Source organism: Metopolophium dirhodum, chromosome 9, assembly GCF_019925205.1.
Source record: "Metopolophium dirhodum isolate CAU chromosome 9, ASM1992520v1, whole genome shotgun sequence".
In the NCBI taxonomy this organism is placed as follows: domain Eukaryota; kingdom Metazoa; phylum Arthropoda; class Insecta; order Hemiptera; family Aphididae; genus Metopolophium; species Metopolophium dirhodum.
The window spans coordinates 15583531-15599063 of NC_083568.1; the positions used below are offsets into that span (position 1 = coordinate 15583531).

A 15533-nucleotide genomic window follows, 5' to 3' on the forward strand; every position below is an offset into this window, starting at 1 on the left:
CATAAATCTCAAAATCCCTGGACTGTCCAGTCGTTCTTGAGTTATAAATGGTCTAATATTTGAACTCTCTTTTATGTATATAGATTACAAAATCAATGGCATAAATTATAAGATATAAGTGATACCATGACAAAATAAATGATTTATTTATTTTGTCATGAGTAATACAATATTATGCGAATGACGCGTTGTGTATTCAAAAGAAAAAATACCGCGAAAAACATTTACAACTTCTTTGACTGCCACAATTGTGTTACAACAAAACATCTGACTGATAAGAAATTCAATATTATTTTTTCTTATTCTTTCTTATCTATATTATTGATTACTATAACCATTTACTATTCAGCCTTTACAGTTTCCAAGAAATTGTATATTATCATAAATCATAATCCTTATTCTTTTTGGATAATTTGATTCTGATATGAGCCTCGATGGAGCGTGGTGGCCTTTTCAATAATTCTAGTTCTTAATTGTACATTTGTACATCAAATTATTTTGCCCGTCGCAAAAAATGTTTGGAAGGAGCCTGAAGACAACGAAGAGGCTGCTACATCACCCCACTTCACTGCGCACCGTAGAGTACCAAAGGTCGCTGAGGAAAAATTATGGTTAGTGTTAAATGTTTTGTTGTGTTTTGTGATATATTATTGAACACGCGTGCCTCGCGTGTTTAAATTAAATTAATTTGTGTTAGTTTGGCAATGACAAGTGACAATAAATTCTACTTCTCAATCTCATTCATTTAATACAAATATTTTACAATACTTCATGTAGTAGTCAAGGCATAGTCATTAGTAAGTGATAATAAGATCGAAAGAATTTTTTATTTATTTTTTATTGTACAATCTGTTCAAATAAATGTAGAACAATAAGTAAATGTGACATTTGGTGATAAAATAAATACATGATTCACAGTAACCTCTCCCACTAGAGGAACTTTGATGAAAACATTTAATGGATAATATTGTTCATCCTTTGATTGAGTTAAGTGAGTACAGTATTTTTCACATTCAAAAAAATTAGTTTAATACCTATTTATTATTGTCAGTTTGTTGAACTATTAATTTTGAATTTTAATATTCAATATATTTGTAGTTACCTACATTAGCAGTTTACATTGCTTTTTGCATAAGATCCTATTTTAGATTCTGAGATGAATGTATTAATATTACAATGATGTGTGTTATTGTTTTTCATTTTTGGGTCAAATGACACTTTTTCTAGTAGAAAAAATGCTCCGATCATCAACTTCGATGGAGGTTTCTAGTACCAAATTTGATTTAATTTGTTCTTAAGTAGTTAAAAAATTGGGAAATTTCTCAATATTTTCTATAATGATTTTGAAAAACAAAAATAGTGATATAAATTGTAATACCTATTATTAAATAATACCAAAAGTTAAACTGTCTCTGTTTTGGATCGGTTTTCTTTGTATAGAATGATTCATCATTGAATTCAGATTAACACATCTATCACAGTGATATACTCAATGACAGGGTACACTCTACACTGGCTACATTAACAGTTTTCTTTTTAATTTAACTATTTAATCAAATACTATAAGTACTAAGTACACATAAAATAATATTAATAATACAATAATACAATTTAAATTGTTATGTTGTCACTCATTGACATAAACATTAGTAGTGCCTACTTAATACAAGTCAGTATTTAATAGAGTAAGTTTTGTAAAAATATACATTTTTCATTTAAAGCTTTGGGTCGTCATATAATTTGTGATCTATTGGCAAAAAACAAATAAAAAGTTGTTTGACATCCCTTTCGTTTGCAACGTAAATCTCTCCTTTCTTTGCCCATTTCCTAACGTATGTACAAATTCATCTCACTTCCACACTTATTACATTGAGCATTTTCATTGTTTGTCAAAACATTTTTTATTAATAAAAAATTAATATTAATATAAATATAAAATTGGTGGTTGATTCATCACTACTTATGATTAAATAAATATATTTTTCCATATTGAATGTGTGACTGTGTGAGTTCCAAATTAATATGTACCTAGAATAAACTGTAGTGTCACACGATAGGTAGGTGACGTACTGAGCGTCTGAGTCCATACTTTTACAAATTGTCAAAGCATTGTTATCGAAAGTCATAAAGTATAAGGTCCTAAAGATAAAGTGTTAACTAAGAAAACGAGATTAGACTGTATCTATCAATGATCATAAGTCGGTAGATCGCATACTTTATGAAAATCAAGCTTAGATAAATAACTAAAAAGACACAATACATTTTTACAAATGTTTAAAGTAAAGCAAACATTAATACATTTACTAATTTAATATTTTTTCTTAATTAGTGAATAAATAAAAAATGATTGTATTATTGGAATATGCCATAAAGCATACAAATTAATAATTTAAAGGTAATTTCAAGTTCAACAAAGAAAGGTTGTGCTTAAGGGTGCATTATTTAAGTATTATCAACTTTTTTGTTTCGTTATTAAAATATTTATTAAATTGAACAATTTTCTCACCGAATTCTACTTCCACATTACCACCACACGTCACGATAAACCAATATAATTACCTAGTCCAGCGTTTCTTAAACTTTTTTATCCGTGGAACTCTTTTTGATGTCCACTTTTATCGTCATTACCCATACTTTGTTTCAATAGTTTTATTGTGGATGTAAGGATTATTTGCAATAAAAATTATAATAACTTCATTTAATAATAATGTGTACATACTATTCTGTATTTAATTCAAAAAATATTTTAAATAACAGACAATAACAGGACTTCTAAATTTTAATTTTTATGAGATGAATGAAATTACTTTTTACTATTACAAATAATCTTAATATTGGGCTCTATTGATGAAAGTTGTATTCTCATATTAGGTTTGACATCTAGTCTGTTGCTGTATTTTGTTTTTATTAGTAAATAAGAACCTCGTTTCATACATATGAGTGCGCACTATCCAACCATGGTTACAAACTTACAAATGGTAAATGTGCCAACACTGCCTTTTGTGACAATTGAGAAAATTCATCTTTTGAAATGCACCAACATTTAACACAGAGATCGATTTAAAATTTTGAAAAAAAGCACTTATTTTATGGTTTGTAGAACCCTGGGGTTCCGTGAAACACAGTTTAAGAAACGCTGACCTATTTTGTCAAACATTCTTAGATAAATGCCCAAAACATTATTAGTAGAATGACAAATTATTTTATTTTATTGGTAATATATTTTACATTTTGTTTAATATGTACTTTAATACCATTCCTATTTCCTTTCATTGGAATCAATAGATAAAAACTTTAAGAATGCAAAAAATCAACTTACAAATTACCAACTAAAAAATATAAATTTAAGTTTGGTGCCCTTAAAATGTTGGGGACTTCGGTGCCCTAGTTCTAGTGCAGTCCTAGTTTGACCCATCTTAGCCAGGCAGGTATAGTTTACCTAATATAAAATTATATAATATTTGAAATTGAGCAAAATCAAAATTACAACTAACATTATACCTTCAATAGCTATTATGAAATAATTTTTTTTTATACTGTATGTGTTTTAGGAATTAAATATCAGGATTACAATATGCAATATTATTTAAATATGTATTTAATTTCATTGATTATACCTACGTTATTTACAATTTAAAGAAGAGTGGCAAATAATATCTAAATTTATGAATCTAGTTCATAATATATTCTGTTTTATAGATTTAATATGTATATTACATTTTAATTAAAATAAAAGGTGATTAATAATTAGGCTTTTAGGTACCAAATTAGAAGAGATATTATGTAATACATTTATATTACCTACATGAGTTATTTAAAAACAGATAGCAACTAAATGCCAACTTCATTTCGACCAAAATCTGGGTTGCAGCTTTATATTACAAGTATTACACCATTACCTAATTAATTACATTTATTAAAAAATTAAATCAAAGTTATAATTTATATTATCTTAAATTAATTATTTTTCATCCAAGAATTATATATAAAAAATATAAATAATGAAGAACAAAATAATATACTTTGCCAATGAAATACGTCATAAAATAGAATGTAACTATCATTCATTCATATTATGCATAACAAGAAATTATCATAATATATTATACTGACATAAAGTATAATTTTTATATTTTATGAAGACATTAACAGGATAACAAAGTTAAATTGCAATTTACCAAACCGGTCAATTTTATCATAACAGTTACGATCTTATAATTATTTAAAAAAAAATAATGCGTTACATATTAATACGTAATAAGACGTAATGACCAATACAATACCAATGTAAAATCAATTAGTTGATCAAAATCTGTAAAAGATTAGCACACATAAAAATAGCGCAAAAACAATTTTTAAAATAGAGATGTTTTATTATTAGTGTTATTTGTATGCAAACTACAAACAAAAAAAAATTCATATTTTTCTTCTATTCATAATTGGAAAATGAAAGTCATAAATATTAATTATTTAATACCATATATGATGTGTGTATATTATATACCCACCATATTATGTGCATAATCCTTATCATATAGTTTATCTACCTATTTATTATTTAAGCAATTATTATAGTTCACATATTTTATTTTTTTTTAAACCAGACGTAGCAGCCTTGCAACAAATACGTGCCCAAACGATGCGGTATTTGTTTTTCGGATAATATAATGATTTTAAAAATGTATAAAAATAAGGGCTGATGCCGCGTGGCTTTGTCGAAATTACGTCCATGTAGACGTGGCCCAAGCTGCGTGGCTTTCCTTAATTTCATATAAGCTGAGAAGAGCCACAGAAAACGAATTTGTGACGTCACACTCATGTTGCATGGCAAAAGCTGCTCCATCTGGACGCGCCTTTAAATACAATTAAAAAATAAGAGGATTATAATATGCGCGTTTTTTCAATAATTTCTAAAAAAATTCCGGGATCTTTATATTATTTTGTTTAAAATATAAAGGTTATGAACAATTCTCTTAAAAATATATAAATTGATAAGTTTTTATAAGCTCATATTCTGAAAAAATAAGGAAGTTAATAAAATTTAAAAAGAGATTGATATCAAGGTATTGTACAGACTACGTTTTTTATATACAATGTATTTATTTGTATTGTTTACCTAATTATATGAATACATTTATAAAACGCTAAATATACCCACCTATCATAAAGTGTAATTAAATAATCTTGGTGGGACCATTTAATCTATTCTGTGGTGGGACCACGTATTCGTCGTTTCTAATTGGATATTGATTAATACTTAGAAGTCACATGTTTGATTATCTATATGCCATTGAAATATGTGGTTATGTAAAATGGTAATGGCCATTGTTATAATATGTGAATATCTATAAACATATTTCTTCCTATTAGTTCCATGTGTAATAAATAATGTTGTTCTTCAATAAAGTGAAATTTAAACACCTTACGTCATATTTTAAATCAAAGACAATTACAATTAAAAATTCGTTATTACTTATTGATATTTCATTTAGGTTCTATTTAGTATTTATGTTATTATTTATGTAACCCATATCCCATAGGTAATTTCGTTTACAATTTCTTAAATTTCACGTTGAGGGTGTTATTGTATTAAACAATTAAAAAAAAAAAAAATATTTGTCCATTCAAAATTTTCGATTTTAGCTATTCATTTAAAACCAAACACTAACTACAAGAACAATTTCTTAAAATTGTAATTACTAGTTAAATAATGTTTCCCCTTAAATAAACTAATCATAGTACTTTACTACTAAATACTACAGTAAATGTTAGTATTATCTATCCGCTTAAATACATCTTAAATCATTTTACAATTGATCCATTTTAAAAATTATTATCAAACTATAATTTATTTGTTATAGTTAGATTTTTATATATTTATATTTTAACGTCATTATTTTTATTACCTTTTACTTTATTATGTTATTTTGTCAATACCTAGTAATATTTCATTTTTATTTAAAAAATTTAACTTAATTAATATAATTTAACATGGTGTGTATGCTAAAAAGTAATTAAATAATAATAATTTATTACAATTTAAATTTTAAAAAACACTTATTATTTATAAATTAGTACTATTTAAGTACGACACAAAGATTTACTAATTTTAAGATTATGTATAGTCAAGTTTCCATTATTCGGATAGTCGGATATTTTAAATTAGTAAGTATTTTAGGAAAACGTGTTCTTCTAAAGGTACCCCTTCTATTTATAATGTACTTCGAGTCTCCGACCAAAAACAACTTTCGCATATTTCAGGAAGTCATCAATTCCGTCTTATACTCTTATCTAATACACATTTCATTATATCACTATAATCACTATAATATTGCATACTCTTTTACTGAATGTGATTTCAAGCAATTACTTATGTAATGTTCAACTAAAATTAGTTTGAACTTTTGTAACTTTAAAGGACGCTAAACGTTGTTAACATATTGTGCTATCTCACACGTTTTATACAAACTTACAACAAATAACTATGTTAAGTTATACATTTTAAAATTAAAATATCAATAAATTCCTATGAGGTTCCCTGGTTGATATTCTTACATTCAAGTTGGATAATAGGTCAATTCACTCTAATATTAAAACTAACCATTTAAAATTAGTTCTACTGAACGTACATTTTGGTATGTTGTACGCTTATACCTAGGCATAATCCTTTGTGAGGTGTCGATAGCCCCCGCCCTGTACGCTGATGTGATGATCTATATTTGTTTCATTTCAAGTAAAATTTGTATAATTGTATGCACTATGTCTTGTAATCAAATACAAGATTTTCATACCCCCACCCTCATTTAACCTGAAGACGCAGCTGTTTATACCACGGAGATAAACACGCATGAGGAATAGCATCCTCTTGTAATACATACAACAATATTAAATAGAGATGTTATGAAATCATAATGTAAATACCCAACCTAGACTGAAGCTGTTATCCAAGTGTATCCCAGGCTACGAAATATATAAATCATCTTTTATAGTGTACCTATATGTTAAGTTTATAAATAGTATTTTAGTAGTTAGATTTATATAAAGTAGTTAGTTTTTATTTATATAATATATATTAATATTATTATATCCCTGCCTATTATAGGGAATATATTTTTAGTAGTTATAGATACTTTAAAAAATTATATTAGTTATTCAAGGTTTGAATAATGTATTAATTTAGCTCTACATAATAGATAAAATAAATATATGTTACATAATTTTTAATTATTGTTTTTTAACTTGTTATTTTTCAACAAATTTGTATTGAGCCCAATACTGCATGTGCAAGGTAAAACTAGTAAATAAGTGTTAGTTTATTCTTAATTTATAATTTATAGCTTACTAACTATATATTCTGTTGGACGACTTTTAACGTTTTCAGGTTTATTTCACGCAAATAGTATTATAACTTTAGTCGTATCGATTTTTTATTGTGTTAAGTGTACCTACATCAAACGTTAATACTATATAATATTTGATGTTTAATCTCGAATTAACAAAATAGACATATTATTGTTAAAAACTTATAAATCCAATCAATAATCAAAAGTTAATCTGAAGCTCAAATATTTTAAATTATTAAGTTAAGGTATTACATACCTATTACCATCAATTATAACTTTTTTTTTTAAGTTCGCCAGCGGTATATATACTAATTAATAATTATTACTAGGTTAGGTACCAGTGTATCACTTATTTGATCCATTGATGGTTTGAAGTTTCTGAATATTAAAAAATAAAAACACATTCATTTTTAATTATTTTAATATAATTATATATATTATATATTTTAATATAAATATAATGTCGTGTACTGATAAATAAGATATGAATATATTAATTTATAATCAATTATGATTTGAGTTTCACACAGATCCATGTTAAAAATATAATTTTAAAAAATATCCTAAGAATAACGCATTTTTCAATTAATTTAGTAAAACCTCTATTCTTATTTCTTAATGTAATAAAACGATTTAATAAATATTTTTTGAGCATAAAGAGGTGAATATATTTAAATTTAAGCTGTTAACAATAATCTAAATCGTTAATATTAATTATTATTATATTACAACAGACATTACAGCGATAAATCGTAAGAAACCGTAGAAGTTGAAGTCAATTATATATAAAGCAATTTTAAAATGTAGTCAATCATTGTAATCGGGTAACAATAATTTTACCATGTGTATTATTATGTAGTATGTACAGTCAATAAACTATTTAAATAAAAGTGGTGTGACTAGCTTAAATTCATATTCTATTTTAAGTCTAAAGAAATCTAATAAGTACACATATTATATACAAATTAGATGCCATTCATCGACACATAATCTTTGCAAATATATAATATACATTCTATACGTATATATTATGTATACCTATACGTTCATATTTTTACCAAAGGTCAATTCAATTAAAACCAATTGAGCTTGTTACTAAATTTTCGAGGGAAAATGTTCTAAGGTATTAATAAAAATATTAACCGGCCGATGATATTTTTAAACCTTTTATATCAAGTTCAACATATCTAAGGTGTTTAAAATGTTGATGATATATTTTATTGTAACATTGACAGTTAGGAATCTATTAAAAATATAATAAGAAAAATGTGGATGAGAAAATTAAGAGTATATAGCCGGGTATTACGAGTATTAAGGTCATTATTACGCCGACTGATTTACTCCAAACCTCTTCCATCACGCCACCACACGCGCGCTCACACGCATCAATTTTATTCGTCTGATTATTTAAACATTTACACGCGGACACGCGTCATGGATGAACTATGGATACAATACTACTATGAATTAATTGACATGTGTACGCAATATTTGTGCGCCTGTGTGTAAATTCGCCTATTTTGTTTGTTTTTTTTTCCGTAATTGTTTTTATTTTCGTGTTCATTTTCATATTCAAATTATTAACAACCTATTTATCTAGGTACCGGAAATGATGCCGGTGTTCAAGAAGTAGTGGCAAAAAATTCACGATGGTGGAACTGGACAAACCTGATTTATCCCATCCCCACTGGTGTAGGGTTGACTTTACTAGCTGTACTTCAATGGCGTCGTTTAAACAAGCAACAGCCAGAAAACGAACAACAACCCATCTATACGCGGAATCTAAGGGTAAACAATTTCATCAAAATACTCTAAATAATGTTCAAACAAATTATAATTTTTATTAAATTCTTTTTTTTTTGTCACTAAAAATGTAATGACATACTATGGTATGTAAATTTTGCTCATTACTGATTAAACAATGCAAAACAACACTTGTTGGTAAATAACTGTTGCATACACAAAAACGTATTGAATTTGCGTCAGAAAAAAAAATCAGATGAACATGAATAATTTATAATAATATGAGCGTGCTATTTGAGTAAACTTGTGGTTAATATTATACTTATTCATATTACATGAATAAATTATAGTGTTAAGTTAATAAGTCTATTTATTTTAAAGTGCAATATGCTCGTTAAAATAATCAGTTTCTATATAAAATATGTCAGATAATAATGATATAATATTCCATGTTTATGTAATAGGATAATTATTAGTCTATTATCAAAGATAGAATAATGAAGGTGATTACATTAATCGCAATTTTTATACTACCTATATAATATAGTACTTAAAATTACTATGAGTAACTGATTAAAAAGGGACTGAAGCAAACATTTTAGCTTAAGAGGACTTCAGCGTACTATTTGTTTTTTCTCTCAAATTTTCGTTCAGCTGATTCAATTGAATGTTTTTATCTTTAATTTTAAAGTGAATTGACCTATTATCAAACTTTATGTTAAGAATATTATCTAGGACACCTTATTGGTTTGCATTGATATTTTAATCATGTTATGGTCATTATAATATAGTAATATTTAACAGTTATAACTCACTTTAAAATTAAAATATCAATAAAAGCGTAGAAGTGTTAAATATTCTTACCTTTATGTTAATAGCTTAATTCACAACATTAAACCTAATAACACAAATTAGAACGGCTGAATGCAAATTTGGTGCGAATGATCAGAATCTGAAACAGACAATAAATAATGCGCTGACATAATAGTGAGCTACACTAAAAATTAGAAATTGAAACGATTGCGTTTAGAATTTCCACGATGTATAATTTATAATGTATACAATTTTTTGGTTTAGATACGCCCATAGGTAAACAGCAAGCCTATTAGTTTATTGATATACGCCCTTGCCCCTTCTCCCCTTTCTTTTTACACAAATCAAAGTTGTGAATGCCACCCTTCTCTCATTTATTTATATATTGTATTGATTGTTGTATTATAGTTTATAGAATTATAGACCTACAATGCGTATTACATATAATTTTTTAACCCTAGTAACTGCATATTATATTCCGGTAATAGTGTTTAATTAAAAATATTACTAAGTCATTTGACGACAAACGATTTAAAATATCACATCTCGGTTATTCCAAAAATAATCGGGTCAAGTTATATTTAAATTTATAATATATTATACAATCTTTTGTTGGTTATTTTTAAGTATGAAGTAGTTATTTATAATCCAAGGAATACAAGGCGCATACAATAGCTTTAAATGGGAAGACATCAATTTCCTCGTCAATTTCAATCTAATTATTTTATTAATATAAATTATTAGATATTAATTATCTGTTTTATATAATATTTATATTATTAGGCATCCAATATAATAATATATTGTATGTCGTATGTGAAAGGATTTTTCATCTTGGATTTAGCAAGTTTATATTGTTTATTATTTTATTATATTGCTAGCTCTAATTTATTTATTATGAATATAGGTCCTCTCTAAAAAAAACCTTTAAAAATGTACTATTCTGTTAATTGTAAATGTACAGTGGTGTATACAGGACTTTTCATTTCGCGGGATATAATATATTATTCATTCATTTTAAAATAAATCGCAGGGTAATGCCCCCGCTTTAATATTATATAATATAAACAAAAATCGACGCATCCTAGTTGTGTCCCGAGCAGTAGTGGCTAATTGCAGGTACTACACTAGTTGGTCCCGGATATTTTTTGGTGAGTATTACACTAAACTAACATTTCCCTTCCCATTTTAAGTCAATTTAAACCAAAGGTGTAGTTAAAAATGTTTTTTTGCAGTTTCTTTGCTTAGTTTTTTTGCTGTTAAAAATATAAATTAATTGAATTGAATTTTGTAAATTATGATATAATTTAAATATAGTTGGGTACAATACCAAGAATTAATGTCGTATATATTTTTACCAATACAAAAGTAATTTTTTTAAACAAATTTTTATTTATATTATAATATAATACGTACCTATCTATATTTTTTTATGTATTTTGATTTTTTTGAGGGGGGGAGGGGTGGGATATTATACAAAAAAAACAATTTTTTTTTTGACAGTTGTAATAAATCTGTTATAATGTTAGTATAGTGTAATGCTCATCAGTCACCAATCAATATTAGGGACCTAACTAGTGTAATGCCTAAAAGAATTCGGGACCCAACAAGTAGATATAGTACATAAAATAATCCCGGTTCCAACTATAAGTAATTATAGCAGTTTTAAATTTAGGACCTAACTCTGATTTAAAAAAAAAAGGTCAAAAGAGGATATAATATTATGGTACTATTACAATTTCACTGTATTCCGTGTAATCCGGTGTGTTACCTGTTACCACAATATACCAAATATTTGAAAATATTCAACTACCTACTTCACCGTGGTTATCAATGACTATAGTGAAATCATTTTACCTGTACAAGTGTACAATATTATTTAAGTTGGTGAATAACAACGAGACAATCAATTCAGAACACGGACCACATGGTTACACGGAATACGGCGACAGTGTAATATCTATTATCTACAAGACGTAACCTAAGTGCAAGGACACAAAAAGCAACTCCTTGTTATTCGTATATACCTAAACGTAGTAAACCACTATACCTAAACGTAGTAAACCGTAGAAAAGATATGTTCTTCTTCTTAATAATAATTATAGTATAATATATTGATTGTTGACATCTGTCGTTGAATATAATAACAATAATTATAATTTGAAAATAATCAATTCGTGATTAATTTAGATTCTGACCGGACCGATGAATGTATTAATTTTACAATGCCGTGTTTTTTTCTCTGCTTCGATTTTCAACTTCAGTATCTGTTCTGGTGGGAAAGTGAATATAGTTGGTACTTTTGATAGGTCAATATTGAAAATTCCCAGTAGTTTTCAAAAGTGACGGGAAAACCAAAAAAAGCATTTAGAAAAAAACGGGAATTATTACAAAAATCCAGTTTTTGACAAAATCAATATAGTTTTTTTGATGTGATTAAAAAAAAAACATAGAATCTTTACTAAACCTTTCTGTGCTTTTCAAAGGCATAAAAAATGTTTGATTATTATTAGTTTATTTAAATTCTTGACAATAAAATATCTCTCTGTAAAAACTTTAAAATTTAACACAAGGTTCTTCATAAGTTGTTATCGGTGGAAATTAAAAAAAATTGAGGTTAACGGAAAGTTACATTAATTTTTTATGACCATTAATGTTGAAATTTTTATGACATTGTGCAATTCACCAGTATAATAACTTTTTCTGCGATTTTCTCCAAATGTTTATTTTATCAATTTCTACACATGATAACATTTTAAAAATATTTTGAGTTTTTTTGAAAAATTTTTCAAAGTCATGACAATTAGCAAATTCTTTTGAAGTTAAAAATATAAAAATTGTTCAATTTTTATAACTAACAATTAAAAATTTAAAACAAGATTTCTCATAAATAGTTCATACTGTAAACAAATAATCTAAAAAATATATAAACACTTAATGAAGAATGACGATCTTAGTTATTTGCGGGTACCTACTTGAAACTTTAGGAGTATATTATTATATTTAATACACACAGTGACATTTTGAAAATTCTATAAAAAATAATTCAATCTACTGTATTACTAATAGTAATAATTTCATAAAATATGCTTGTAGTAATAACGGCTGACGGAAGGTCTCTGCTCAGAATTGTTTTTTATAAACAATGATTTTATATCATTGAATTCAAATTTAACACATCCATTATAGTGACCCACACTACTTATAAATGTACAACAGAGCGCTATGCACTTGCCCACCTTTTTTTTTATCAAAAGCAAACACACTATAGGCCTCCACCCCTCCCCATTATATAATATTAATTTCTGGATGACAAGATCTGTAAAAGTCTGGAATTAAAAAAAAAACTAAAACATTTTAAATGGAATTTTTCATTGATTTTATTTCTAATAAATGATTTAATTTAATTTTGTTATTTTTTTTTCAGCTATCTTTTTACAAAGCAATACCATTAAGAGCAATGTCGCGTTTATGGGGATATATTTCAGGATGCTACATTCCACGGCAATTGAGATATTGGTTATATACGGCCTACTCAAAACTGTTTGGTGTTATTATAAATGAAATTGAATTACCCATGGAGTCTTATAAAAGTTTAGGAGAATTTTTTGCTAGACGTTTAAAAGATGGCGCTCGGCCAATAAGCTTTGCCAGTCCAATGGTAAGAGATTTCACATGTATCTTAAATATTTAATGATATTTGTGTTTTTTTTACAATTTTACGTGATAGTGGTTTATAATTTTATCTGTGTGATGTCCTTTTTTTATATATGTTATTTAAATCAATTGTAAATGCCAACAGGTGTCTCCAGCTGATGGCACCATAGTGAGTGTTGGACGTGTTACATCTTGTCAAGTCGAACAAGTTAAGGGTGTCACGTATACTATCAAGTCGTTTTTAGGTTCACCAACTTGGCAAGAAGATATAGCTACATCAAAATTAGAATCCTCACCAATGAATACTGCAACAAAAAGTGATATGATGAAGCAAGACTCCTCTACATCCAATTGTAGTGGTTGGTCCATTAATTCCACTTTCCTATTTTACCATTACGGCCTTCTCACTATGCACATGTACTGCATCAATTTCATATTCAACTTCCTCTCACAAGGTGTAAGCTTTTTCAGTCTATCATTTAAGAAACAAGATGTAGTATTGTCAGACGACACACAAGAAAAAACCATTTCTGTTGAACGACAAGATAAAAATGATGGCGAATGTCAGCCATTTGATCCTCATTGGAACGAATATAAATCAAAGTTGTTGCACAATCCAGACAATGAATTGTATCAACTGGTGATTTATTTGGCTCCAGGAGATTATCATAGATTTCACTCACCAGCTCAATGGACTGTTAAATTTCGAAGACATTTTCAAGGTACATATTATTAGATTGCAAACACTTTTAATTTGTGAAACCAATTTCAACTTAAATTATTTTTGTAGGTGAATTATTAAGTGTCAATCCAAAAATAGCCCGTTTACTACCAGATTTATTCGTGTTGAATGAGAGGGCTGTATATGTTGGGGAATGGGAACATGGGTTCTTCTCAATGACTGCTGTAGGCGCCACAAATGTTGGATCAATTAAAGTACACTCTGATAAGGTAAATTAAAAAAATTAAATCATACTTAGTGAATCCTATTATTTACATTATGTGTATGGCTTTTAAAGGGATTGGAAACCAATAAGCGATGCCGTCGAAAAGACTTTAATCAACACGATCGTCCATTCTCAACTCAGTGGTCAATAGGACAAGAAGTTGGAGAATTCAGAATGGGATCGACAGTAGTTTTATTATTTGAAGCACCCAAAGGGTTTGTTTTTGATGTGGATGCTGGACAAACCATACAAATGGGACAAGCTCTTGGTAGAATAGGTGTTTCCCAAGTTGATTATATTACTTCAAAATAAATTAAGTAATTAATAAAAATAAAAAAAATCCTCTTGTCTCATAAAAACTTCAGTACATCCTTCTTACAGACTACTTTAAGGCTGACTAAATTTTTAATTAATTTATATCCATACAATAATTATTAATTAATTATTTAGTTTTTATGTTTACGTGATAGAGAGTTGGAGCCCTGGTCTCTGTAGACCAGTATTATTATATTATATATAATAATTATTTCAATTTAAAAAAAGTATTTTAAAACAATAAAGACAATTTTTTTTAAATATACCCAGATCCAATTTTGAATTTAATTAGAAAATATATTATGTATAAATTATTTTAAAATCAAAAATGAGTGACCAAAACTTATACTTAAGTGTGCAACTATTTTTTTTCCACTTTAAAAATGTAATAATCGTTAAAAACCAACATGATATTCTGTGTTTGTGTGATATGTATAAAATATAAAATTAATTATGTTATCTAGTATTTTAAAAATGGTTAGTACAGAGTTTTTTTTTTAAACTAGATATGAAAATTTACATTTACCCTTATAACCTTCTTGGTTTAATTATAATAATTAATATAATAAATATAATAATTGACTTCATTACTAGTTATTGGATACTTTTTTTATATGAAAACATATTCAACACACCGTAGTAAATAGTTTATAGTTATACAATATTTTAAAATGTTTTGTGTCAATTACCATTAGTTTTAAAAATATTTATACTC

At 26.8% G+C, this 15533-nt stretch overlaps 1 protein-coding gene across 4 annotated transcripts; it reads left to right on the forward strand.

Moving 5' to 3' along the window:
* The first annotated feature begins 340 nt into the window (after positions 1 to 340).
* On the forward strand, positions 341 to 15519 carry LOC132951907 (phosphatidylserine decarboxylase proenzyme, mitochondrial). 4 transcript variants are annotated; one of them, XM_061023967.1, is made up of 7 exons: positions 635 to 797; positions 868 to 991; positions 8944 to 9131; positions 13327 to 13560; positions 13702 to 14278; positions 14347 to 14507; positions 14576 to 15519. In XM_061023967.1, the coding sequence occupies exons 2-7, from the start codon at positions 958 to 960 to the stop codon at positions 14813 to 14815; spliced, it is 1434 nt and encodes a 477-aa protein (XP_060879950.1). In that variant the 5' UTR covers positions 635 to 797; positions 868 to 957; the 3' UTR covers positions 14816 to 15519. The 4 variants fall into 4 exon arrangements, with proteins under 4 accessions (XP_060879948.1, XP_060879949.1, XP_060879950.1 ...); XM_061023965.1 differs by lacking the exons at positions 635 to 797; positions 868 to 991 and adding an exon at positions 341 to 611; XM_061023966.1 differs by having other exon boundaries at positions 633 to 991.
* The last annotated feature ends 14 nt before the right edge of the window (positions 15520 to 15533 follow it).

Coding starts and splice junctions, on each gene's coding strand:
- LOC132951907 (XM_061023965.1), top strand. CDS start 515: ATGTTTGGAAGGAGCCTGAAGACAACGAAGAGGCTGCTACATCACCCC. Junction 9,132..13,326: donor TCTATACGCGGAATCTAAGG/GTAAACAATTTC, acceptor TTTTTTTTTCAG/CTATCTTTTTACAAAGCAAT. Junction 14,279..14,346: donor ATTTCGAAGACATTTTCAAG/GTACATATTATT, acceptor TTATTTTTGTAG/GTGAATTATTAAGTGTCAAT.